This window comes from Brachyhypopomus gauderio, chromosome 11, assembly GCF_052324685.1.
Source record: "Brachyhypopomus gauderio isolate BG-103 chromosome 11, BGAUD_0.2, whole genome shotgun sequence".
NCBI classification, from domain to species: domain Eukaryota; kingdom Metazoa; phylum Chordata; class Actinopteri; order Gymnotiformes; family Hypopomidae; genus Brachyhypopomus; species Brachyhypopomus gauderio.
Genome location: NC_135221.1, coordinates 17,790,231 through 17,817,743, shown reverse-complemented (window position 1 = coordinate 17,817,743; position 27,513 = coordinate 17,790,231). Strand labels below are relative to the sequence as shown.

Sequence of the window (27,513 nt, the reverse complement as noted above, 5' to 3'; positions counted from 1 at the left end):
TGTGTGTGTGTGTGTGTGTGTGTGTGTGTGTGTGTGTGTGTGTGTGTGTGACAGTAACTCCTGTAAGCACTACGACACCGTTCCTGCTGTGCACTCTGTGTGTGTGTGTGTGTGTGTGTGTGTGTGTGTGTGTGTGTCGGGTCCAAAAGCGACGAAGGAGATGCCCTCAGACAGACCCTCTATTGTACTGGGATTTCTGATGGTCATGAGTGGGTGATTAAAACTGACGCAGCAAAATACAACGGAAAAAAGAAGAACCAAAAGGAATTTGGATCTCGTCTCACTTACCCACTTTAATATCGGCAACCTGTATTGACCACATGGTACACGAGTGTGTGCGTGCATATATGTGTGTGCACACATGTCTGGGGTGTCTGGATGTAAGAGATCTGCATTATTGTTGATAGATTGCTGCACTGTTGAAGTGAGTCGTTTTTGTTTTTCTCTTCCAGGTTCTGATCACCATTTATTGGCTGGGTCCGAGCAGCCAATAGCAGTGGCACGTACAACGGGCCCACTCTGGCCCTGCAGGAGTTCGAGGGGCTGCTGTCTCAGATGCGCAAGGTAAACCTGCTACTGCTGCTGGTCTGTTGGCCGTATTTCCAGACACGCACGACTCCTGCTCCCCTGGTGGACAGCAGCCCCTCCTCCGTGTGACCGACCTCACGCACCGCGTACGCCAGATGTCTGCCTGTCTAGCGGATCTTTATCTGTCGTTTACATCACCACTCCGTCAAACTCCGTCATTTCCTTATTCTCTGATCCGACTCGTGCTCTAGAGCTCAGGTTACGCTCCAGAACTCCTCGTGCACAGCTCTGTCAGTGAAATACACTGCCACCCACATACACAGACACACACACACACCACACACACACACACACAGTTTTCCTTGGAGGATAGGAGCTGAATGTTCTAGAACTGATGGCACACACACATGTGCAGGCAGCTTTGGGCTGACGAGGCACCATTAGATCCGCAGCGTCATAAAATGTGCATTTGTCAACACTCGCGCCTCAGCAGGGGTTTGGACCGGGGAGCAAGTTTGGACCGGGGAGCTAGGGAGCGTTTGGAGCTGCTTAGATGAAGCAGCCTTCAGTGGGATGACATTAATGCACACATTTTTTTCTTTGGTATTCATGTCTCTCCCCTCCTCCCTCTCGTCCTCGTCTCTCCCCTCCTCCCTCCTCTCCTCTCTCTCCCTTCCTCTCTCTCTCTCTCTCTCTCTCATCTCTCTCTCTCTCTCCTCTCTCTCCTTCTCTCTCTCCTCCTCTCTCTCTCCTCTCTCTCCTCTCCTCTCTCTCTCCTCCTCCTCTCTCTCTCTCTCTCCTCTCCTCTCTCTCTCTCTCTCTCTCTGTGTTTGTCTGTCTGAGAAGCGATTCTCCATCTGTGTGGACTGTAACACACAGGTCCTCTGTTCGCCCAGACAGAGCACCCGGCACGGGTCGATCGCGCTGCTCACAGTGCTGCGTAGGTCTGTGGCGAACACCCTGATTGTTGTGGTGATGCAGCGGTCACCCGTTGGGGGGGGGGGGGGGTGTCTTCTGACTCATCACACTCTCAGGTCTGTGAGTGCACCAATCAGAGCTCTGAGCCTGTCTGCTGGATCGGATCAAAGGATCGGGTTTTTTTTTTTTTTTTGGGGGGGGGGGGGGGTTGTGGGGCTGCACTTTTCGCCGCTGCAGGTCTGGGGGGAGAGAGAGAACTCAGTCCTCCACAGCGAGGGGGCAGACGGTGCAGGGTGGGGTTCTCCACCTCCAGGGTCAGCCGACAGAGCCTGCACATGCTGCACAGGACATGGCAGGACATTACTGCAGAACCAAAGCGTGAAGCATGCAGTTTATCAAGGATTACTTTTATGTTGTGTGGAAATTGAGTCTTAGGTTTGGTGTACACGGCGTAAGGTGGGAGAGGGTTACAGCGAGCCTAAAGGGGCAAAATGTGAGAGAGGAACGACAGAGCTGTGAAGTGGAAAGAGGGAAGGATGAAGTGAAACTAGAGGAGTGGAAAGGAGGGATTTAGAGCGATTGCGAAAGGGTTTGATGGACTTCCGGATGGAAGGGACCGACTTCTGCCCAGATATGAGAGTCATAAGATCTATTTGCAAAATACAACCACATGAAATATGTACGCTGACACTCAAGAGAGAAGGCCACGCGTTAGTTACAGGGGTGTGTTTTGAGGTTTAACTGTGTGTGTGTGTGTGTGTGTGTGTGTGTGTGTGTGTGCACGTTCCAGGAGGGCGAGGAGTGTGACAGTCCTAGGTGCAGTATTAGGGACAGCGGATACATCGACTGCTGGGAGTCAGAGCGCAGTGACTCCCTGTCTCCACCCAGACACGCGCGCGACGACTCCTTCGACAGCCTGGACTCCATCGGCTCCCGATCACGCCACACGCCCCTCTCCCGACGGCCTGCTCGCCCGCGGCTACAGTGATGGTGAGCGCGCGCACACACACACACACACACACACACACACACACACACACACACACACACACACACACACACTGTCTAGGCGAGACGGAGCCCTACAGCTGTATTTGACTCCGAACATTTACCTCTGCTAATCAGGCCTAACCCCTCCCCTCTGAGGAAGTAGAGAGCCAATCACGCGTCCACACAGGGATGCTGATTGAGCCATCTGAGTGGTTCTCAGTGCCGCCCGTCAAATGTCTCCGTGGAGCTGTGGTTTCTGCAGATGGTCATGTTACAGTGTTAGGGCCGTCATTTCCTAAACGTGCATGGCGGTTGCAACAGACGGAGTTGAGGCTAAAATTTTTTCTTTCTTTCTTTCTTTAATTACAAAAAGAACACAGAGAAGGGGCTGTGGCGTTTGAACATCCTGTCTCCTTTAGTCTTTGATGCACATAAATGAATCTGTTGTTTTGCTTGATGTGTGTGCGGTCCCCGGGGCCACATCACCATGGGATACACGCTTCAGTTCTTAGAAGAGGAGAAATCACGGCTCTGAGTCACACAGGGCATAGAGAGTTCATGGGAGGTCACATGACATGAAGGTTGGTTGGACTGGTCATTATCTTGGTTATCTTGAGAGCTGCAATAGAAGGTAGAGCGCTATTCACACACACACACACATGCCTCCGCACTCCTGAAGTAGAACCCCACATCCTATCATGTGACCAAGTAGGAGTCATTCTCGTTTTCTTGACTCTGAACCCCTTCCCTCCAAACCCATCCCGACGACCCCCAGATAACGGAGCACGTGCCTCTAACCGCAAGACGCTCTCAGCTTTGCATGTGTTCAGCTAAAATACGGTCAAGAAACTTCGTCTACTGGTGAAAATGGCCAAGAAATCAGTCACTGCGACTCGTTACAGTGCAAGATAGCAATTCTAGTTCCAGGAAATGAACTGATAAGAAAAGTTTTTTCTGTTTGTTTAGTGTATTTCATCCGTTTCAGCGCTGTGTTTACCACTCGCCCGCCACTCCACACCCCACCTACCCTGCAACCCCTTGGGGTTTGAGCAAAATCACACCTCCCCTCTCAGCTCTCCGTCCACCTGAATCATTTGTCTCTCTGTGTGTGTGGTGTGTGTGTGTGTGTGTGTGTGTGTGTGTGTGTGTGTGTGTGTGTGTGTGTGTGTGTGTGTGTGTGTGTGTGTGTGTGTGTGTGTGTGTGGTGTGTGCGTGCGTGCGTGCGTGCGTGGCTTGCGTGCGTGCGTGCGGTGCGTGCGTGCGTGCGTGCGTGCGTGCGTGCGTGCGTGCCGTGCGTGCGTGCGTGCGTGCCGCGCGCGTGCGTGCGTGCTTCTCTTGCACCCACTTCAGTGGTGATTGACTTCGCTTTTGTATGAGCGTGTTGACATTCAAAGACATCAAAAGGTGTTCTTGCGCCTAAATAAATTGTTCTCATCAGTCTAGTACAGTGATGAATAATTAGTGTGGCCTTTGTGCCAAAGTCTCGAGCCTCTGTGGGCACATGGGAGTGCCTGTCATTCTCTTTCATTCAGAAACTAAACATGGCCCTCGTCCAAGTGCGTGTAGCGTTGCCATTTGCATATGTTGGATTCGTAAATATTTAATCGCAGTGAGTCGGCCTCGTAAAGATGCATTTATGTGTGGGCTTTGAATGAAGCTATGGAGATGTCATTATAGCTAGGCTGAATAAGGAGTGATTGATATAATGTCAGCAGGCCCACAAGTTAGTGGGGTGAGCCATCGATTAGTGTAAAACACACCACAGCACGCTGGTCCTGTTTCACACATGGAGTGGTTTTCCTCACAAAAACGTACACAAGCGTGCGTCTTGATGGGATGGTTGACTCGCTGTGCTCTGCTGTGTTTTTCTGGTTGTCGGATTTGAAATTAAACGAAGACTCTATGAGGTCAAACGATGACTCTAATCAGTGGAATGGCTTCTACATCTCGTGAGCCGTATGGGAGTCAACGCTCGTGTTCTATACAGCGGCTCCACTGTGGGGCTTCCAAAGGGAGCATGCCCTTGGCTCCCAGGCCAGCTGTGGTCGAGCCGAGACAGGCCGCACTCCCCAGACGGGACGTCCGGAGTCCGCTCCTGCTGCTGGGTCTCGAAACCGAGACCAGAGAAGCGTTGGTGCCGTCGCGAGACTAAAAACAGCAGAGCGAGCCGCAATCTCAGACGACCACAGCAATGCACGGAATACTTTTTTGCTCCCGAGCAAAAGCGGCACGGGTTGAGAGCACTCCGAGACAACACCAGCTCAACCCCAGACGGCTCACCGCGATACGCAAAACCACTAGAAAGACTCACGACCAGAGAAGCCAAGCTGCAAAAGAGCATGAAAGCACCTTTAGTCTTGGTCAGATGAAACCAAACTTGAGCTGCTTTAAGAGCATGTTGTGGCACTGTATCGCTGTATCTTGATTGCTGATTCCAGATCTGTTATGAGTACCAAACTGCACAGTCTCTCTAGAGCTCAGCTCTCTTCACTGATTGGAGGTCAGTGTGTAGTGGAGGAGGCCGGGCCTCTCAGTACATGAGGGAGCACCTGACTGTTTACACACAACACAGCAGGCACTCGTTGACCCGGAGCTTCTGTGCTTCTGATGTTCCTCTCTGCTTTGAGGCAGCGCTTAGCCAACCAGTAATTAGGCAACTGGATCCAATTAGATCCTGACAACCAGGAGAAACTGGATACTGACTGAGGGATTCTAGTCATTTATTATGGAACGTGGGACAAGGAGGTGAAATGAAATGGATGGTCTTGTGATGAACCCTCTTCTCATTTCTTCTCTCAGTAAATGCAAAAATGACACGTTGTCATGTTCTATTACTGCCCACCATATATGGCGTATATATATGTAAATATTTTATGTATTCAGTGTCAAAGAATACTGATGTGGAATTAGTCTCCCCGTGTATATAAAAAATGCATTAAAAAGAACATGAAAAACAGACTCTAGGCACTCAGTAAGGCATACGCGCCCTTACGAGACACATACGAGCCCTTACAAGACGCATACGAGCCCTTACGAGACTGACGGCTCCGGGTCTTTTTAGAAGTCACGTCCTGTTAGTCCCAACATTTTAGAAGGTAGAGCTTCAGTCACCAGGAATGCAGGGAAAACACAGAATGTGTTTACCCAGAGCCCCAGGGGACTGAGCTAACACCGAGGCCACACGTGGGGAGCACATTGCTTAAGAATTCCTCCAGAAGAAGGGCGAAGGAACACAGGAGAGCATCTGTTGATCCAGGTGCTTCTGGAGAAGGAAGCTGTCGCATTGTTTCACTCGTGAGGCAGACGCTTCCGTCAGCTTCTTCCTCTCGAAATGCCAGCGCGGCTGTTTTTATCGGACAGGCGGGTAGCGCAAGGTAGTTTTCACGGACTCTGATCTGATAAAGTGATGTAGATATTTCTAACAAAGATGCATAAAACTTTAATGCTAAATTTATTATACCTTAAATTTTTGTCACAATATTACGTTTGTAAATGTATGGCCAGATGGCTTGATTACAGGTACTATAAATCTTCGTTGTATTGATTTGTTATAATCCATTTTGTTGAATATTAGAAATGTTGGTCATTTTCATGTAGTTTTCGGCATTTGGAATCCCTTAGTCCCTGCTTCCTGTCTTGCAGGTCGTGGCAGCGACTCGGAGTGCGACGTCCCGCACAGGAAGCTGCCGGACGTACGCCGAGACGACATGCTGGCACGCCGAACGTCCTGCAGCGAGCCACGCAGCGCCGTGCCCTTCAACCAGTACCTGCCCAACAAGAGCAACCAGACGGCGTACGTGCCCGCCTCGCTCCGACGCCAACACACCGACCGCGAAGACAACCGCAAGAGCTGGAGCAACGCCACGTCGCCCACGGGCGGGGAGAGACCTTTCAGGCAAGTGCTCAGTGACACACGTGACCCCAGTCATACGTCACACGTGACCTCTGCAATAACACAATGAAGAGCCTGCCCCTTTCTCAGTGTACAAAATATACCCACGTTTCCTTATTCCCAACGGTCTTGCAAACCTTCAGGGATGTTTGGGAAGGAGTGGAAATGTTGGATAGCAAAGCGTTAGGGAAGACATTTTTAGGATTTAGAAGCGTTGTAGCTTATATATGAACATCTACAACATCTCTGCACATAGTGTGGACGTGTTGCCGGTGTGGGAACTTGTAGGTTGTGTAATATGACAGAGGTGTGAAGCTCCTTCGGTGATTCTGGAGGAGTGGGAGGAAGGAGCTGAGGCTCCTCAGGTGTCCCGTCAAAGACGATATCGGATACGTTTGTAGGAATGAAAGCAGAATGTTTTGCTTCCAGTCAGAGATTTGCAGGGTTCCTCCAGATGTCATCCACACAGATCCGGATGGATTAGGTCAATGAATCCAACAGCCTCGCTTCGGAGATGGCTCGAGAGTCTGGAAGATCGAGGTCAGCTCAGAGGCCTGGAATGGGAAACCCAGTTTAAGATTAAAATTGGCTGACTCCGAAAGGCAATATCGAGAGTGATCGTTTACATTCCGAGCGCAATAACAACAAGACACGATGAGTCGAGCGTAGCTGGTTCTCCGTGTTTTACGAGCTGAGGGAGAAGAACTCTGCTCGTTTAGCCTCGGCCTGGCAGCTCCCAGCGGGACTCGCTGCTCTGCTCCCTGGCAAAAACAGCGGCGTGGCGTCAGGACTCCAGGCGCATGAGCTGCCAAGGCGTTTGGGGAAAGTGCTTTGGGACGGCCTGACTGGGCTTCTGAAAGACAAAGAACAAACCACAGGCCTTGACCACCGCCAAACTCAACACAGCAGTCCTGACAACAACAGGAACTCGCCAGCTTTCCTTCATGTGCTGACTAGGGGGTGAAGAACAAAACCTCGGGAGTATGATCAGTATTTGACATCGTGGCTTAACAGAGGAATAGAGAATGTGGTTGGACCTTCTGTTGATTTAATACAGTAGTGGTATGAGGGGAGTGGTTGATAGAGACCAGATGTGTGAGCTAATTGATGGACGTCCTGGAACCTGGTCTTTTTCCAGTTCCTACCACTGGTCCTGTAAAAGACTCCGAACGGAGATGAAGGGACATTTTGCGATTTTGAGATCGATGGACATGCTTCCTGTTTGAATGTGATATATATATAGTATTTTTTTATTCATTATTTAGTTTCTGAGTTACAGCGTAATTTTTACTCGCCGTCCTGCCGCAGTTGTGGTCGAGTACTACTGAAGAGGCTTCACCCTTCACGCACAGCTGCTGGTTGAGCTTGTGTGAGGTCTGTGTGAATGTTGGTGTGAGATTTGAGAGTGCCGATGTGTGCACAGAAGGGTCCTTCTCATTCTCCCCCTGCATCGTTCACACACTCCATGCTGCAGTTTCTGTGTTTAAAATCTCTCTAATATCTGTGCTGATTTACATAAGCCTTTTTTCATATAAGCGTTTTTCCATGTTATATTGTATTATGTATGTTTTCACTTATTGCATTTGGCAGGCACTCTTATTCAGAACAACTTGGATATTGATCAGTTTGACTGTAATGCTGCTCCTTAGGGTTCTGAGAGGGCTTGAGTTCAATATTTCAGAGGCGTGAACGTTTGTGCTTGTGAACGTTTGTGCTTGTGAACCTTCCCTGTGTTATAGGTGCTGTTGGTGGTGTTTTGTTGTTGTGTTATGGACATGTTTTGCTGTTCTGTGCTTGTGGGATGCAGTAAAAGTTAAAGCCTTGCTGTAGGGTTGTTTCCTGAAGTTCAAAACAAAGTTCCAAAGCCTCTTTCCGAGAAAATGACCGGCTCCATTTTGACACTTCCTTCCAACTTCAGTGGAGAATGGCAGACATCACTTTGTCTCTCAGTTTATCCAGAAGGTTTGCGTGTTTGTTGCTGATACCGATCACAAATGCAGTCAAAACCTCTCTGTGGTGCGTCTTCTCCTGCTACTGTTTATCGGACCTGCATGCCTCCAAGACCCGACCCAGTTCTGAGCTCCTGCGTCTGCGCAGGCACTCTCCCACGGCTGGAGCTCGGAAGCATGGCTGGTGTGGTGAGGAGGCAGCGGTCCGATGCATCCCAAGCTTGGGTTCTGATGGGCAGTTGGCGGTGATGGGGGGCCCGGGCGGCTGGAGTCAGAGATCCCAGCCAAGCCTCTCCCGAAGGGGGCCGTCTGGAGTCTGATAATATGTGGCTACGTCTCGCTCTTGTTTTAGAGAGGCTTCCCAGAGGCAGGAGCTCGGACACAGCCAGCTAACGCAGGGTGGTCCGTGGTGTGTTGGAGATGCTGTTTAGTGTTGACCTAACGAATGCCAAACAGAACATGTCTGACAAGAATATCGGCTCTGTTTAGAAAGAGCCAGAAGACAAATGTATTGAGGGTTCTTCGGACTGCTCAGGGAAAAATCCTCTGCCTGAAATCCTCATATGAGCAGGAACTCCTTGGCTCATTGTCATGGAGTAACTCGAATGGTGCTCAAATTCTGGTATTCCACTCAAATTAGTTGGTGTATCATAGTAATCTTTGTTTGTTTTTGACCTGATGCCAATTCAAAATGAGCATTGCTTAGCTGGGAAGTGTCATAGGTGCTCCAGTTAAAGAAATTTCATGAAATTTTTAAAAAATTGATGACATTGACACCAAAAGCCCTGAATCATAATATCAGACATAACAGAAGCCAGCATCCTGCCACAGTTATATTTGAGTGCTACTAAAGAAGTTCCACTCTTCACATACAGCTGCTGGTTGAGCTTGTGTGAGTTCTGGTCTTTGTGCATGTTTGTGTGAGGTATGAGGTGGTTTGTGTGGTCTTACCACACATTTTATTTTCATATGTGCAGTTATATAATAATCAGAATGGATGTGCTGGCTGCAGACCTCTGCTGTAAGAACAGCCTGTCCATCTTACCTAGACAAACATGCACACAATACGAGACCCTCCCAGAGGAAGGAGGGGAAATGATCGGGCTTCCTGTGTTTGAGCCTCAGCATAGTTGGCTGAGCGGAGTCGGGTTTGCCCCTTCAGGAAGGCTGTTGGGAGCGGACCGGCTCGTTTACGGGGCTCACTCGCGCCCCGGAGGGCAGGTCCCGGAGGGTCAGCCTCCTACGGGACGCCGGGCTCCGCCGGCCGATATCTGGATCAGGTGCGCCGCGCTAGACTGGTCCCTGCGGCTTTTGCGATACCGGGTTATGCGTCCCGCTCTTTAAAGTGCCTTCCTCTCAGCAACAACTGCGGCATTTCCTGCCGCGTTTTCCCGAATTCCTCGAGAGTGGTGCCGGTTCTTGTTCCAAACTGGACCGGCCAACAGACCAAATGAGGGAAGGTGATCGTGCCAGCTCAAATATTCGGAAATGTTCACAAAGTCTGGTTCTTATTATCGACAGCAGTTAGTTACTTTGCAACCCACATCTCCAGGGCTTGTTTAGTCTGATAGGTTTAAAGTGGACCCCGTAATGATGTTTACACTGCTGTGTGCACCCAGAACAATAATTCATAGCACTGATTTATCCGGGTTTCTCAGCAAGCAACAGCGAATGGCCTCTGTGACCAAGGACAAGACCACTGCTTCACTACTGACGTTGGGCCATGTTCAAATGAGGTTCTGAGAAGACCATATTAGCCTTTGCCACCATTAAATCACTCTGACATTTGCCCCCTTGCTGAGGAAGTCCTCTTTGTTCAGAGCAAGCTGGCCAGTTGTACTGCATGCTGTAGTGTGAATGGCTCATGTTCATAGAGATTAGATTCCATGCAGTGCCGGCTAGTACGTTTATCTCGATGTAGGAAGGCTCCGTTATGGCCGTACCAAACCCGCTGTGTGTGTGGGTGGGTGTGTGTGGAGGGTGGTGTATTTTTGGGTGTGTATGCATGTACGCTGGCACAGGGGTGGTGCCATCGGTGCGCTGGACATACGGCACCGGGGCGCTCGGCTGGGCGAGTGGCGTCTGCTGCCAGCCGGTGGCCACTGAAGGTTCTTTGTCTGCGAAGGCCAAAAAAGATCCGGCTCCTTTGAGTTAGACATGAAAGCCTCCATTCAGGAGTCTCTGTCTGACACACACCCAGCCACCAGTACCCGTCTCGTTCCAACGTGGACGGGCCATGCCGGGGCACAGCACTAGAACTGTCAACCGCATGCGGCCTGAAAATGACTGAACAGAAAACTCTCGGTCATTCGTCTCTCTCGACAAGATGAAGGGTACTGATTAAGACTTTGAAGAGGAGGTTCTGGTGGTGTAGGTCTCCCTGCACCCCTCAGTAAGCTGTCAATTTGACGTGTAGTGTTCTTGTGCAACATCATGTATGGTCAGTATGAGTGGAACGGACATAATGTTATAAACAGAGGGTAGATGTGTGTTTACCAGTGCACATTTTGCCAGTGCTTAACACTGTCTCATGCCGCTGTTGTCCATGGTGATAATCCCATAATTCTCTCAGCAGTAGTCCTGCCCACTCTTGCTCCGAAGAACTCCGTACATCCTTGACGACCAGCTCCATGGCAACAAGCATCATAGTGACCAGCCCTCCGAGTCCCAGCCCTCAGGCCAGTCCAGGGCCATGCAGAAAGTTCCCTCCACCAATCACAGACCAAGAGGGCAGGGCTTCCCCCACAACTGACTCTGGGAAGGATGACATGTGGGCTCGGCGCAGCCAAATCTCACCTAAACACGGCAGCCCAAGTCCCACCCACTTCCTTCCTGTGCCATCGTCCACCAATCAGACGGCTCGTCCAGGGAAGGCAGGGTCAGAAACCGAGAAGTCTCAGAGACGGCCATCCTGGTTGGACGATGATCCGTCGCCAACGTGAGCCCCCGTCCCCGTGGTCAAGCCTGCTGTTTTTAAGGCCTTAGAACATCTTGGCTGTGCTTACTGCACATACTGGTGCATTATTCCTTTAATTATTTACATTAAATAAAAGTCTCTGTAATGATGCCACTCTTAATTCATATTTTTAAAGCCTCTCGATCTTGATTATTCGTGCCACTGAAACAAGTCAAAAAAAAAAAAAACATTTTTGATGAGGCATCATAACACAGACATTTCTCCTCCTCCTCAAAGCAGACACAGCCTAGTGCTTGTGATGGACCCAAAATGGATTATAACAAATCTTGCATAAGTACATTTTGTCATCTCTTCTGAATGGCTGGTTCTCCTTAATTTTTGCAATATTTGGACTGCATTACTGTGCATGTTTTTTATGCTTTGATTCTCCATGTTTTTCATGTGAGCCCTGCCACACACAGGCAGGGAACACATTGCTTTGGTTGCATGTGCTGTTAGGATGAACTCTTAGACCAGAAGGACAGAGAAGACCAATGGAATGTGCATGGAAGCCCTTGAGGTTTTTTAACCTTCTGAACTTGACATGAAAGGAGCCGTATGAGTGTTCCACATGTATATCTAACCTCGTGATTGGATGAATACCACTGCGGCAGCGCAGGGTTAAACTGTGACCTCTCTGAGACATTGGCAGAAGACCAGATCCTTTAATGGTTCTCCTCTCTGTCATCTTCTCTTGGACAACTTTATAACCCCCTTTGTCACTAACAAGTAATGGTCTCAGGGGGAAGATAGCAAAGGCAAGTGATACTTTAATGGTTGATGAAACACTCTATAAGCCTTGACGTGGAATCAGATCTGATGAGCGATGTCATTTTTTATTTCCTACAACGTCATATAACTGACAACTGACGGGTCTATTTTTCATGGCCTTTTTTTTTTCTAAAAACCGAATGCATTTTATCTCTACACAGTGACTTCAGGGTCAGTATCTGTTCACTATCTATAGTCCTGTATCCTAGTGGAGCAGTTACTCAGGGCCCAGTTACTCAGGGCCCAGTTACTCAGGGCCCAGTTACTCTCATCCACAGAACATGTAACTCTCCCCCTTCCAGCCAAAAACATCTGGTTTTAATAGTCCACCCTTTGTGCTCGCTGTGTGTAAGATATTTCAGTATGTAAGGGAGGTCTGAACACGGTGTGCGAACACTCATTATCTATCCCATTTTTCACCTTTGACCCTGTAGTAGAGCATGTGTAGGCTACCCTCTTGCATCTAGGGTGGGGATTTCTTCACGTTATGATGCGTCATCAAGGAGTCATGTCATCTAGTCAACGGTTTCATTTGGACAACCTCAGTGTATTGATTCGAGTTGATCACTACCCTCATTACAAATCATTGTTGTGCTTCTCCCACCTCTGCTACGCCTCTACCCCCCCCCCCCCCCCCCCGCCTTCACAACCCCACCCTCTTCTCAACCCCCCTGCCTTGCCCGTTGTAGATTCAGCCACACGGCTAGCCTATCCGATGACACAGAGTAAGTTCCTCCGACACCTCGCAACACCGGCACCTCGCGTCTGCATGCCTCGGCCATGACCCCTGCATGACCCCTGCATGACCCCTGCGTGACCGCTGCGTGACCCCCGTCCAACAACGTGCCTGCTCACGGCCCTTCGTCTGTTCTGCTGACTGAAATGTTTTTGCTGACTTATTGCATGAGCTCAGGAGTAACTGCTACCGGCCTCCAGATGTTTCACGTGCCGATCTTCAGAAGTGGCTGCCTTACTTACACTTATTAAACTGCCGGACAACACGGAACACACATTAAAGGACGCAGATAATATTTGCACCTTTTCATGTGAAATATGTTTATCTGAAAAATAAACTTTGGTGGTTTTATTTCACCCAGTGATGCTATTATTAGACAGAGGGAAGCATTCTGATATTAATATAACATTATGGAGCTGGACGTGAGGCGAGCAGCACCGATACTGTTCTGCTTTGCAGAACCTGCTCACTAGCGCCCTCTATGTCTCGTACTCCAAACTGTCAACCCCAGTTGGTATTCTGAATTGGACTAGCAATGAATGCAAAATGTATTGAGATATTTGAACATTGTACTAATCATAAGCAATAACGATGGGTCCATAAACATCGTGGCTTTGATAATGTCGTCTTGGTGTCTTCAAGTGTCTTCAAGCTGCATGGCCTAAAAAACTAGTCCAGCTCAACCATAAACCTCATCCTTGCTTATAAAATCTGCTGACTAATGTCCTATTTCTTTGATGAGGTGGTGGGGGGTGGAGCAGACAGGCGGGTGAATCATCTTCCCACGCCGTCCTTCTGTGTTGTAGGAGCGTGAGTATGATTGACATGAGGGGCGAGGACGACGCCACGCTGGCCGCCCACAGTCAGGTCCGTCACGAGCTGCTGCACGACCAGTACACCCGCATGAAGGAGGAGGAGAACCACTGGCAGGACGTGAGTGGCTCCCCGGGCAGGACCGGCGGTCCAAATGCAGTGGGCGTCCTGTCCTCCGAGCAGCTGAGCTAATCGGTATGTATGTGTGTGTGTGTGTGTGTGTGTGTGTGTGTGTGTGTGTGTGTGTGTGTGTGTGTGTGTTCGTTCAGGACCTGGCGCGGTGGAAGAGCAGAAGACGAAGCGTGTCGCAGGACCTGATAAAGAAAGAGGAGACGAGGAAGATGATGGAGAAGCTTCTGAACAGAGAAGACTGCTCAGAGAGACGGAAGAGCATCAAGACCTACAGGGAGATCGTGCAGGACAAGTAATGTCCCCCGCGACTGTCCCCCGCGTCCTCTCTAGAGCATGTCACACATTCCACAGAGGGTGCTGTGATTCAGAAGATGGTCTGGCTGGTGTTGAGCACTTGCAGATGCTAAAACTGGTGTCTGCATGTGTAGTGTGATGTAGTCATTGTGTCTCCGCGATGGTTCTGTTGTCTCGCTCATTTTCTCGTTTTCCCGTTTTCTCGCTCATGTCTCTCCCTCTTAAGGGAACGTCGTGAGCGGGAGCTTCACGAGGCGTACCTGAGAGCCAAAACCCCGGAGGAAGCGGCCGCCGTGCTGCATCGCTACGCCCAGCGCTTCACCATCAGCGAGGCCATCATGGAGCGCCTCCAGCTGCCCCGGGTCCTGGGGCGTAGCGTCTCCGCCGACCCCTCCCGCGGGCCCCCGTCCCCCTCCACCCCCGAGGACTCCCCCTTCTCCCCCACGGGCTCTGGCCCGCTGCGGTACCTGCGACAGCAGTCTCTGCCCGCGCCCAAGTTCACCTCCACCCTGGAGGCCCTGGTGAAGTCGTGCGGCTCGCAGCAGGACGCGGGCGGAACGCACGGAGGGAGGGCGGGCGAGGTACGGTGTGTGTGTGTGTGTGTGTGTGTGTGTGTGTTTGAGGAGGGGGCATGGCAAACATCAAGTGTATGATAGTGGCGCCATCAGCAGGTCCATGTTGTTCATTGCGGAAGCAGCTAGTTTTTGAGCTGGACATGCCAGGGGTGTTTCTGCATAAGAGCTGCAGTCTGTCGTGGGTGGTGCTGGGGTGGTTCAGTAGCGCAAAGAGGCTCACGGTGCCCCCTGGTGGACGGCATGTGTCGCGTGCAAAGTGGGAGCAGTGATGAATGGGGGGCAGTGTTTTGAGTGCGTGTAAGAGGACTCTACGGGAATAAAAACACTTCTATAGATTAGCGGTTGTGAAACGCCCAATTCAACAGTGATGACTACTGAAGTTACGACCTACGCACGGAGACACAGTAATCCTCCTGTGTTCTGAGTGGCTGGTGTAGCTAACGCTCCGCTCCACGTCCGTCTGCTCCGTGTCCCGCAGGAGCGCGTGAACGGCGACGCGGACCCGGGCCTCGCTGGCGGGAAGGGGCGCCAGCGCTGGGCGGAGAGAGAAAAGGAGAACGACGGAAAGAGGAAGAGGAAGGGCGAGTCTTCTCCGCTCTTCTTCTACCCCTCTTCCTCTCAGAACACGCACCCGGACGGCACAGAAGCGGAATCCTCAGGCACTCACGCCACCGCACACACACCGACGCCCCCTCCAGAGGCGGAGCTTCCAGACCGAGCGGACTTGGAGATGCCGGGCAGTGCCGGGCCTGATCCGCAGAGCCGGGAGGTGGAGTGCCCACCCAGCCGACCCACCTTCTTGCTCATGGTTCGCAGCCTTACACACATGCGCACTGACACACACACACACACACACACACACACACACACACACACACACACGTTTTCATGTTTCACATGTTCAAGGCCGTGCCTGCATTGTTAATACACAGTACAGTTTCTGTGATTCTATTAGTAACAGAACTATCTGGTCGACATTGTTTTATGGTTTTTCAGCAGGTGCCAATTCAGGAAGAGGCGGTCCTGCAGGCCGGGGGTGTGTCTCCCCCCCTGAAAGAGGAGGAGCCCAGAATCGAAGAGTTGCCAGGTCTGTTATCATGGAAACCGGTTGTCTCACAGTCAAGGCTTTTTTGCCTCCCTTTTTTTTCTCATGTGCTTTTGGTTTGTAGGGAGTGTGCGGGCGGCGGAGGAGAGGGAGGGTGTTGACCCTGCTGTAGTTACCCAGAATACCACACAGCAGGCAGCTCTGGACCCGCAGGTCCCCTCGAGGACCGGTACCACAGCCAATCAGGTCAGCCTGTGTGTGATGAGCGAAGAAACGTCTGGGTAGACTGGATAGTCTTAGCTGTCAAAGTCAAATTTATTTATATAGCACTTTTCACAACACATGTTGTCACAAAGCAGCTTTACAATTGTATGTGTCCAAATCCCTAATGAGCAAGCCAAAGGCGACAGTGGCAAGGAAAAACTCCCTATGATGGTGGGGAATAGGAAGAAACCTCGGGAGGACCAAGACTCAAAAGGGAACCCATCCTCCATTGGTCGGCCCGTTAGAGTGGGACTAATATGATCGAATTTTCTAGCCTTAGTTAGGACTCTAGCTGCAGCATTTTGTACAAGTTGTAGCTTTTTTATGGACTGTTTAGAGCATCCAATTAGAAGACCATTACAGTAGTCCAATCTTGACTAGACCAAAGCATGGACCAGCTTCTCTGTCTGCATCAGCTAACGAAAGTAAGTGTCTCTGCTTGGCGATATTACGTAAATGGAAAAAGGCAGCCTTAGTGACATTGCATATATGTGTGTCAAATGAAAGATCAGAATCAATAGTGACACCTAAGCTTTTTGCGGGAGATTTAGGAGTTAATGAAAAACCATCTAGGGCAGGGATGTCAAAGTCAAATACACCGAGGGCCAAAAAACCAAATTTGCTACAAATTTTCCAGACTGGTTCAATGTTTATTAAAACATATTGAAATGATTGCACATAGCCTATTGAACCAAGACCTAACACAGTGTATATTATTTAATGCTTAAATAAATAAAGCAATATTTTTTTTTCTTATGGATCTGTCAGTAATTTCAAGTGAAAACATTTTTCAACAAGCAAACAGATAAAAACAAACTTCCTTCAAAGAAAACGTGTCCTGTACATTAAATGAAAAAAGTAAAAAAGGTTTTTATTACTTGCTGAATAAAGTGCTGGAATTTAGGCTAAAGTACTTGAAAATGCGTGAAATTGTAACTACTTCGTTACACAACAAATGGCTATCTGACTGAATAGTTCTCTTGTATTACGTTAACAAATACGAGCCTCTTGTAATTCCAGGATGAAACATGAGAGAACGTGAAGACATTAAGATCGGGCATTTTGAAAATAAACAACCATTAAATAATGTGATAAAAAAACTAATTATTTCAAATAATTTCGAATATATGTATAAATATTCAACTTAATTAATTTTAAGATGCTGGGAAATATTGAAATGGACCTTGAAAGTGACATACAAGTGCTTGAATTCCACCTTGTAAAGGTGTATGAACCCTGCAAATATGACTTTGTTCATTGAGCTGAGGCGCGGCGCACGCAAAGTTACAAAATTCGAAAGGTGCACGACCTCGCGAATCGACAGAGCGTGAGACCCTCACGCACGGGTGGAGCCACAGCAATTACGTCATTTTCGCCACGCTGACCCTCGCCGCTTGTGCACGCTGCAGTGACTTCGCGGGCTACCGTTGCATTGTGGGGAATGTAGTGTTTGTGCGTGCAAAACACCAGCGGGCGGCTGTAGCCTGCAGTCCTGTTCTAATAGTAATTAAATATCATCCAGGGGGCCATAGCTAATCAATTCGCGGGCCGGATCTGGCCCATGGGCCTTGACTTTGACATATTTGACCTAGGGTAAGGGGAATATCAGCCCAATTGCTTTTAGCAGCTTTAGTAAGAGAGTTGTAATGAGATCATCCGGATTGGAAGATATATACAACTGAGTATCATCTGCGTAACAATGGAAGCTAATACCATGCCTACGAATGATGGTGCCCAGTGGTAGCATATATAATGAGAATAATATGGGGCCCAGTACAGATCCTTGTGGGACACCATACTTTACCTTGGAATGCTTTGAGCATTCGTTATTTACTAGTACAAATTGGTAACGATCTGTCTGGGTAGACTGGTCTCCCGCCTTTATCATACAGTGCACTTGTGTTCGTAGTGTGATGAACTGTACAAGAAAGTTTTGATTGGTAGATAAACCCGTATCAGTGTGATGCTGTCATTTATTAAGTGGTCTTAAGTGATCTGCTTCATGTTCTAGATCAGTGAACCAGTCCTGGAATGCCCACAGAGGACTTTAGAGCTCCCAGAACCAGCCGGTCAACTCCAACCAGATCAAACCACTCGGCTCCAACAAGAACCAGCCGGTCAACTCCAACCAGAACCAGCCTGTCAACTCCAACCAGAACAAACCGCTCGGCTCCAGCCAGAACAAACCGCTCGGCTCCAGCCAGAACAAACCGCTCGGCTCCAGCCAGAACAAACCGCTCGGCTCCAGCCAGAACAAACTGGGAAGCTCCAACCAGAACCAACTTCTCAACTCCAACCAGAACAAACCGGGAAGCTCCAACCAGAACCAGCTGGTCAACTACAACCAGAACCAAATAGACAGCTTCAACCAGACCTAGCTGTTCGGCTCCGACCCGCACCCAAGCCGGCCTGCAGAACCCCAACAACAGGCAAGTTGCTGTCGATGACGCACCTTCAGCTCTGCAGTGTATCCCGCACAGTTTGTTTCACGTAGCGGACGGTGTGAGGTTGAGCAGTGGCTCACGTGTCCTCTCCTCTCTCCCTGACTCTGGGTTACTGTCTAGAGCTGGCCAGCAATGCCCAGCTAGCGCCGTTATCCAGTAACCCTAAGTTACGCTGGGACTTCTTCACTTCGTCAGGTAAACTGCTGACTAATTGGCTGAGCTTTGCCCCGCCCCATCATGTGAAGTATTCCTCGAGGCTTCCCATTGGCTGAGGTCCCACTAAGTGCCATGTCCGTCATGTTGCTCTAACCCCACATTGATTGGTTTATGTGGCTCTCTCTGTGTGATGTCCACGTGTGGGTTTCTGTGAATGTGACTTCAACTGATGTCTAAGCTTAACCTGTGTGGTCATATGCTGTGTTTGCTGCGTTGATTTAATTGAATGAGTAATGTTGAATCCTTTTAATATTAATTTTATGACTTTTTATTTGTTATGCAACTAAAAAAAGAGAAAATTATTTTAAAAAATGGAAATATGATCTATTCATTCTTAATCAGGTCTAATTATGTTTTATGTCAATTTATTTATAACCTTAGACTCAATTATAAGTGCTAAGACTAGTGTGGTCCTGTTTTTGAGGAAACACCTCTGTCCTGGGGTTCTTTTTCCTCAGTGTAGCAGTTTGTTTTATGCCTGGTATAATACTTTTTAATTTTCAGTTAATTTGTGGCCTCTGTACTTTTTTGTGTATCTTTTAAGACTTTGTCTTTTTCCCCCCTCACAGAACCTGCTGGATCAGTGCACAAAAACGTAAGTGAGAGGGATTTTTCCCCAGTTACACCCACATCCTCCTCTTTTTCATTCCAGACCACTTTTCTTGCTGTTTCTCCTCTGGTGTTTAAACGCATGTCAAATATGCTACATATGATATACAAGATATGCTATATTAGGACGATTTAATAATTACCAATATGCGGGAAGGTTTTAACAGCTTGAGGAAAACCACCATCTCCTTTGTCCATAAATGGAAAATAAAGTGATGTCACTATTTAATGAGTTAATTGATATAATGATAATTATATCATTATTGCTATAATAAGTCTGACACATTGCATAAAGGGTAAAGGGTCAGACCTCTGGCATCTGACATCAGACAGCAAGCCTGCAGGGTCAGTCCGAGCTGTCCTATCTTTTCCCGTGATCTCATCTCCTCCTTCTTGTAGAGGTCATGTAGCAAAACACGACCAGCTTAAAAGTAGCTTCAGACCAACTCTATTCCCTTATTCCTTCCACTTTTGAATGGGGTGTGTGTATGTGTGTGTGCACACGCGCGGCCCGGTCAGGTGGCCCCCGCGGTTCTGAGTCTGGTGAAGCGGGGCGAGCCCTTCGCGTGGGACCCCGAGGAGGAGCGTGAGCGACAGGCCCGGTGGCAGCGTGAGCAGGAACGCATGCTTCAGGTACCGCAGCTTCGCTAACCGCCCAGGCCCCGCCCCCCAGGCCCCGCCCACCCGGCATGCTTCAGCCCCCACAGCCTACCAACACGCAAACCCCCCCCCCCCCCCCCGGCGGACTCGGAGCGGGCGTGGAACGATGAGGCGGGCCGTTTATGCGGCGTTTGCTTTGCGTCGTTTTCCAGATTACGAGATTGCGCTCGAGCGTTAGCTCTCCGAGCGGCGCTGATGTACCGAAGTGTTGCGAGATGCCGTGTGGAGTATGGATGCATGTTCTGACCACCACGACTCGCTTTTGCCTGTGAGAGTCGCACACAAACTGGCCTTTGATGCCGCGTAAGCCATTAGGACCCGTGACGCTTTCTCATGATTCTTGCCGAACTTTGAGGAGACTGAGGTGGCGTTTCGACACGGCGAGGTTTCATTGCCTCTGTGTAGAGACCTAAAGTGAACCACCTGCATGGTGCATGGGTGCCCTGCTTAAGACGAGACTGCCTCTACCACCAGCGTGCACCTGCGTGTGTGTGTGCGTGTGTCTGAGAGTGTGCATGTTTGTGAGAGTGATTACTGTTTCTCATTGTTTATTGCACTTAAGTTTAAATGCACAATCCGCTGTGGACCACCGATCAGGCCAAAATGGGGTTTGGACGTAAAGCACATGGCCCACATTAATCAACATGCTTTCCTGGAAGATTGTGCCTTTAAAATGGTCCTGCAGCTCTAGATGTGGCTGGTCTCCAGCAGCTTTGGCTTTACTCTTCTGTATTAGATGAAGATAGAGGTTCATTTCCCATCAGTAACCCTCTAACTGGACATCACCGTTGTCTCCCTAATGTCTCCTTTAAGTACTGTACTACCTCAGAAGGATCTAGCAGCAGGTGAGGCCAGACTGGACAAGGAAAGCCCCCCCCTTTCACCTCCTCTTCATAAGACGACTTCTTATCCTTTCTGTGGGTGTGTGCGTGTTCGTGTGGGCATGTGCGTGTGTGTGTGTGTGTGCTCGCAGGAGAGGTACCATCGTGAGCAGGAGAAGCTCAAGCAGGAATGGGAGAAGGCCCAGAAAGAAGTTGAAGAAGAAGAGAGGAGATACCACGAAGAGGCAACCATTTTGTTTCTTTTCCACAAGATTCCCTCTGACCATTGCAGCTCAGCTCGTGTATCTTTCCCGTGTGTGTTGACACATTGGGAAGATAGTAATTACGTTTATTTACTAAATTCGTCTCACATCGATCTATTCAGTTATAGGTCTTTGAAGGACACCTTTCTTGTGAGAATGACCGAGTAGTTAATGGCTCTTTAATGGCCTCTCGCAGGAACGCAAGATTCTGGAGGAGACGGTTGCCCCTCTAACACCCCACTCGCCCCTGCCCCCCTCACCCTGCTGGCTGGATTCTACCCCCCTCACTGGGACCACCACTCCCCAGGCCATCGTGCGTTCTCTAGCTGACTGGGAACGCAAACAGCAGGAGCTGGAGAACCAGACAGTGAGTGAGGGATAGAGGGATGGAGGGATGAATGGATGGATGGATGATGCTATATTTTCCATCTTCAGAAGGAGACCTTGGAGACCAAGACCCAAAGACAACAAGAAACAAAGGAGACGGAAGGACAATCGTGGGCGACATCGAGGTCAGTGGTGCTAGCGCCGTCTTCCCCAGCACTACAGGGAGCCGTTTGTGCCAAACTTCTGTCTGCCCCCCGTCTTGCTCAGCTTGTCTTTGCCCTCGTGTTGCATTGCTGCAGCCTTCAGACGGACAACTGTGACCGGCCGGCCGACCAGCGCAGCGGGCAGAGAGCAGACGTGTGTGAGGAGAGCAAGGCAGTGCAGCCGGGGCAGGGTGAGTGTGTGTGTGTGAGTGTGTGTGTGTGTGTGGATAAGATCAGCTAATAGAGCAGTGGTAGCTTGTGTAGAATAGTCTGGTTGTGAAATTTCCCCCTGGGATCATTAAAGTGTCTATCTGTGTATCTGTGTGCGTGTGTGTGTCTGTCTGTGTATCTATCTATCTCATTTATGATCCTCACCTGTTGGCCTTGGCCATCTGCTCACATGTTCTTTATTCACTGTCTCTGTTTTTATAACTGAGAATCTGTGACAGGACTACATTTTAATTGATAGGTTTTATAAACAATGCAGTGTTTATCATTAGTTCAACAACTATAATAAACACACTCACTAGAACCTCTCCACAACGTTTTATTTAGTTGAAGCTTTTATCCAGAGTGACTTTACTGGGGGGGGGGGGGGGTGTTTTTTCAACCAATCATACTGATTTATACTTATCATGAATATACAGGAATTTACAGGAATGTTTAATGTACCTACAAAAGACTTAATCTTTCAGAAAAAGGAGCCTCTACATTTCTGTACAGTCACCTGACATCAAAGTACAAGCAGGGGCCAAATAAAGTGCAGATGACAGTTGGTGTGTGAGGGTTGTGGGGCTGAACCACTGTAGCCACTGATTAAACTTCATGACTCTAAAAGTTTGGATGCATTTTCGTTGTTACTTAAGTGAGTCAACAGTTGTGGCACTGATCCAGTTTTATGAATAGCTGTGTAAAAGAAGTTATGTAAGAAACAAACAGTGTCTAGATTGTGCAGAGTGACACAATCTCCTTTTTCCCTAAAAGAATCATTTGTATTTTGTTTTGATAAAGTTGTTTATCATGTATAGCTAATGGTCATTTTAAGTGGGACAATACACTGTAAGTGAATGAATGGTGTTCAGTAATTTTAATTTTAGAAGAGAAGACTCCTTTTAAGGTGTTTTACCAGAGGTTCTTGTTCAATGCATTGTTTATAAAACCTATCAATTAAAATGTAGTCGTAGTCCTGTCACATATTCTGTTATAAAAACAGAGAAAGTGCATAACAGAACATGTGAGTGGGTGGCCAAGGCCAACCGGTGAGGGTCGTAGATGAGAATAATGGACCCAGGCTGTTGGACTCACGCTCCCGCCGCTCTAGTAGCTGCAACATGTTATAACCAAGCACAACTACGCTCTGAGAGTATACAAGTGGGTTACAATCACTTTTTCAAACCCCAAATAACCTTAATGACGTCTTGGACATGACAGCTGCACCGTCAACTCATTTTCACTGTGGGACACATCAGCATAATCGATGCCCACAGAGGGCCATACGTAACTTATAAATGTACCTACTCCTTAATGTTAAATACCTCTGAATTTATTACTTATTCAAGTTACAAATATTACAGATATTTGCATAGGTGTAAAAAAGTGTTTGCTTGTTGCTCTGTTATTATAACATAAATCCTTTTGTAAGTTTCTGAAACCCACATTACTCCATCAATCAACGATCAAACTATAATGAACAAAGAAAAACAACATCAAAGATATCACATTTACTTTGTTCAAAACTTGAAATATTAAATAACTGAAAATAGCAATTTTGCTTCAAAAACACTCCCTCTGAAAGTGCAGCAATATATTCAGCCACAAAAAACTAGCTTTTACTGCCGCATTGTTTGTGATTGTGAACACATTCTGTTTGTATTGCAGTTTGCCTTTTAATTCTTTGGCAATTTGTTGTTTTTTAGACGCCTAATTTTGGCGTATTTAGCTCCGTGTTTGGTCTCAAAATGCCGATGCTGATTGTACTCTGACAGCCGCCACCGCTTCATAACACAAAAGACACATCCTTCCCATCTTTCTTCAAACACCCTTCTATCTGCATCGATGTTTCTTTTCCTGGACATTTTGGGATCATTATCTGTATTTCTCAATTCCACTTATTGGAGAAATCGCATCGATTTGAAAACACCGCAGTGTTGAGACGACCTCGCGAGTAACAATTGTGGGAAATGTAGTTTCTGGTCACTGCACGTATTTGACTTTTTTTTTTTTTGGACAATTAAGCTCTCGCGGGCCACATAAAATGACACATTTTTGCCCGCGGGCCTTGAGTTTGACACCTGTGAGTAGATTGTGACTGAGGTGAACACAAAGAACACAGAGAAGAACATCTTGGATGATGCGGGAGGCCAAACTTAGATATGAGGCCACTAAACCTGTTTTGATATGTTCCAGCGATTATGAGCAGTATTGACCCCATTCTTGTACTTTTAATGTAATTTGACTGGCTTGGTACTTGTAGGCTTTTTAGTCTTTTTCAGGTGTTGCCATGTATGTTTGTTTTTAAATATATTTACAATTTAGCGATGTGTTTTTCTGCAGTATTTGTTCAGTATGTCACTAATATGTAATGTCCAACCTTGCTCTTCATTTAGTATCCCCTAGAGGGCAGTAGACACCAATTTTAGTGGTCTTTGGACAGTATATTTTTTGTTATAATTTAAGTGAATGTGTATTATGTTTCTTATAAATGATTTTTATGTTTTCTATAGATGTGTCATGGAGCAATAAGCAGCACCAGCAGAAGCCATCATCAAAAGACCTGCAACAGACTGCATCATTGGACAGTACTAGAAACACTCATCCAGCATCTGGTGGACGCAAAAGGTATGTGTCTTTGTGTGTGTGTGTGTGTGTGTGTGTGTGTGTGTGTGTGTGTGTGTGTGTGTGTGTGTGTGTGTGTGTGTGTGTGTGTGTGTGTGTGTGTGTGTGTGTGTGTGTGTGTGTGTGTGTGTGTGTGTGTGTGGTTTAATGACTAAAGTATTCCCATCTTTGTTTCCGCATTATTATTTGTATTATTGATGTGCCTGTTTAAAATGCTACGAGTGCAACGTGGTGGCCCAGCAGGAGTGCGAGTGTTTGTTAAAGATCTGAGCATATGGCGTCTGCTTCTTCAGGTCTGACTCCGTAGAAAGTGTTGGTGTGTCACAGTCCCCCTCACACACAGACACACCACAACCTCCTCCGTCACCAAACAGGTACAGGGATCCTCCCCTCACACCTTCCCACTCTTGTGTCTGTCACTAATTCGATCTCGCACTCTCGCTCCCCCTGTTTCCTGCAGCAGTACCTGTTTCTAACACCTGGGGGCAGCCTTGTTCAAGACCTCCTGTTCTTTCTCCAACCACACCCATGTGTCTTCATTTCCTTTGCAGTCAAGCAAGAACTGCATTCACTGCAGATTCCCACAGATGGTCTGGATTGTGTCGTACTAACATAATAGTCTAATAAACTGGTACATGAACTGTGTGTGTGTGTGTGTGTGTGTGTGTGTGTGTGTGTGTGTGTGTGTGTGTGTGTGTGTGTGTAGATCTGTCAGTGGGAAGAAGCTGTGTTCAAGTTGTGGCCATCCCCTCGGTAAAGGAGCGGCGATGATTATTGAGACTCTCAGCCTTTACTTCCACATCCAGTGCTTTAAGGTCTGTATGTCACTGTGTATGTGGTCAAGTGGACGTGTGTGTGTGTGTGTACATGAGCGAAAGAGACCTTCAAATGTGTCACTGAACCTGTGCTTCCGATAAGTATCTGTTTTCTTCACTAACCCATCCCCTCCGTCCCCCCTTGTCCCTCAGTGTGGGATCTGTAAAGGACAGCTAGGAGACACCACCACAGGGACGGACGTGAGGATCCGGAACGGTCTGCTCAACTGTCACCAGTGCTACATCCGATCTCGCTGTGAGTCACGAACACAAGTGCACGGAAACGTCACCGTGGTCCCTAGGTGACGGTGTGGGCACGCACACGACAATGTACCTCTCGTTAATTAATCCCCGCGGCTCTGTTTACTCAGAACACGCAGCGCAAGTTTTGTCCCTCGGTGGAAACGATCGGTGAACGCAATCTGAAACCCTAAAATAGACACGACGCACTCGTTCACTGACGAAGCCGGAAACTCATCTTGTGTCTTCCTGTCTGCTCTTCTGTCCAGCCGCGGGTCAGCCCACCACCTTGTGAGGAGACGTCGGGAGTCGGCACAGTGTCTTTCGTGGCGACCACCACTTCTCCTAAACACCTGACGCTCGGACTGGTGGCACCGACACCTTCACGTTTGGTCGAGACCCATGCAATATTTCCCAGTTTTTAACCGTTGCCCTTAGCCAAATGTATAGTTCCCAAGGAGCAAATTTGCAACTTGTTTGAAAGCCTGGTGCTTTTTTCTAGGGTGAAATGGCAAGTGACAACCTGGCTGATTCCACTTTCTGATCAATAAAGTTCTGCAAGTCGCAGACGTTTTATTAAACACTCGTAAACTAAAACTGATGACTTCACTTGCATTGCTCTAAAACCAGCACGTTGTCTAAAACTACAGCTACTCGTGGAATTACAGTTCAAATACGTGTCTGGTCATCTTTTTTTTTCTGTGTGAATATCACCAAGCCATTACACATACTGTTGCTAAAATTGTGATCTATATTTGAAATGTAGGTGGTTGCGAAGCTTTGTAAGACTACAGTGACTTGTGATCGTCCGAGTTGTCCAAAAAGAATTCGTAATTATGCACGGTTTGGAAATGTGAACACGTCGTGAGGGACGAGCAGATTTTCACTATTTTTCTATCCTTCAATAACAGAATATGAGAATTTAGAGCTGGTTCATCGAGCTTGAGATCTATTTCGCTGCAATCAGGATGCGGGGAAGTGGATGACTAACGCAATGCTGCTTCGTTCACTCCGTCATCCTTCATAATGGTGGACCGCACACCCATGAGCACAGCTCTCCCCGCCCCATGGATGCCCATTTTGCCCTCTGCTGCATTTGCTGAGCTGGGGGTGTCGGGAAGATGTTTCCATGCACCACGTTATACTTTCTTGGCTTGACCCGATAAAGTGAATGCATGTACGCCGGATGCTTTTGACGTAACAATAGCAATCCCGTCAGTCCTGGCGGCTCTGTTCACGCGTATCTTAGTCGTCGACGTCTTAAGATGTTTCGCTTTACTAGTAATGAGAATGTTGTCACATTGAGACGATGTGACTCGGGTTGAGGACAGCCGACGCACAATGGGGTGGAAGCATCTTGAGTGTTTAAATCCAAAGATTGTTTTTTGATAAGAAGAAAGAATTGACTGTTATTTTGGTAGTGGGGACAGTATGCTGAACTAATTGCACATTGATGTTTAAAGGCTTGAAGCTGCGACATTTCGCAGGTCTGCGCTGACATGACCACAACGCAAGAAATTGAACCCTTGGAGTTTCTGTTCATAGCATCATGAAGACCGTCGGTTATATGTGTGATCTATGCTAGTGTAGATTGCTTCACAAAACACATTCTCCAGACTTTAGACTTATGTTTGCCTTACGTCTAAATCTGGCTTGGGTAAATAATGGGAGATGCTTACAGGCAAAAGCAGCCCGAGGTTGTTGTTTTTTTGTTTTTGTTTTGTTTTGTTTGTTTTTCTGAGAAATAAAGCACACGGCTAGCAATACCAGTACTTGTTTTTGTTTTTAAATCACGTCATGAACTGCCTATAAACCCTTTACTTTGGTGCCAATAGCTACGCTTAACAAACACTAACGAATAGGAATGATTTGCTGTTACTTCATGGTATGTACCGGACCATAAGGGCATATCGAAAGCTTTTATATTCAATTTGTTTACTTTCACCCTCAAAGAATTTTGGGCAAATATGCTCTCATAATTTCTTATATTGTCAGTGACCTGGTCAAGTAGCCATTTACGTCATATTAGTTATAACTGAAATATTTAGGTTTGCTACAGAGCGGCCTAGGAAAAATAGCTACTTTGGAAATGATACCTACTCTAAGGTATATTTATTGTGATATTCCAATGTACACTATCCGAATAGACTACTTTGATGTTCAAATGCAATGGCTTTACAGTATACTCTATGTTTATAAATAAAACGCTGAAAAGAT

General features: G+C 47.9%; 1 protein-coding gene across 1 annotated transcript; it reads left to right on the top strand.

Annotated features, from left to right (window-relative positions):
- The first annotated feature begins 540 nt into the window (after positions 1–540).
- limch1b (LIM and calponin homology domains 1b) lies at positions 541–27,513 on the top strand. The gene is given in 26 exon segments (XM_077022498.1): positions 541–564; positions 2,237–2,395; positions 2,397–2,436; positions 6,079–6,331; positions 10,853–11,215; positions 12,694–12,729; positions 13,547–13,673; positions 13,823–13,977; positions 14,206–14,560; positions 15,033–15,362; positions 15,554–15,641; positions 15,724–15,845; positions 17,875–18,050; positions 18,123–18,292; positions 18,428–18,502; positions 19,093–19,118; positions 19,652–19,765; positions 20,766–20,858; positions 21,073–21,243; positions 21,312–21,388; positions 21,503–21,597; positions 24,130–24,244; positions 24,535–24,615; positions 24,948–25,056; positions 25,210–25,312; positions 25,566–27,513. Coding segments are annotated over 26 exon segments (3,468 nt in total). The 5' UTR covers positions 541–555; the 3' UTR covers positions 25,592–27,513.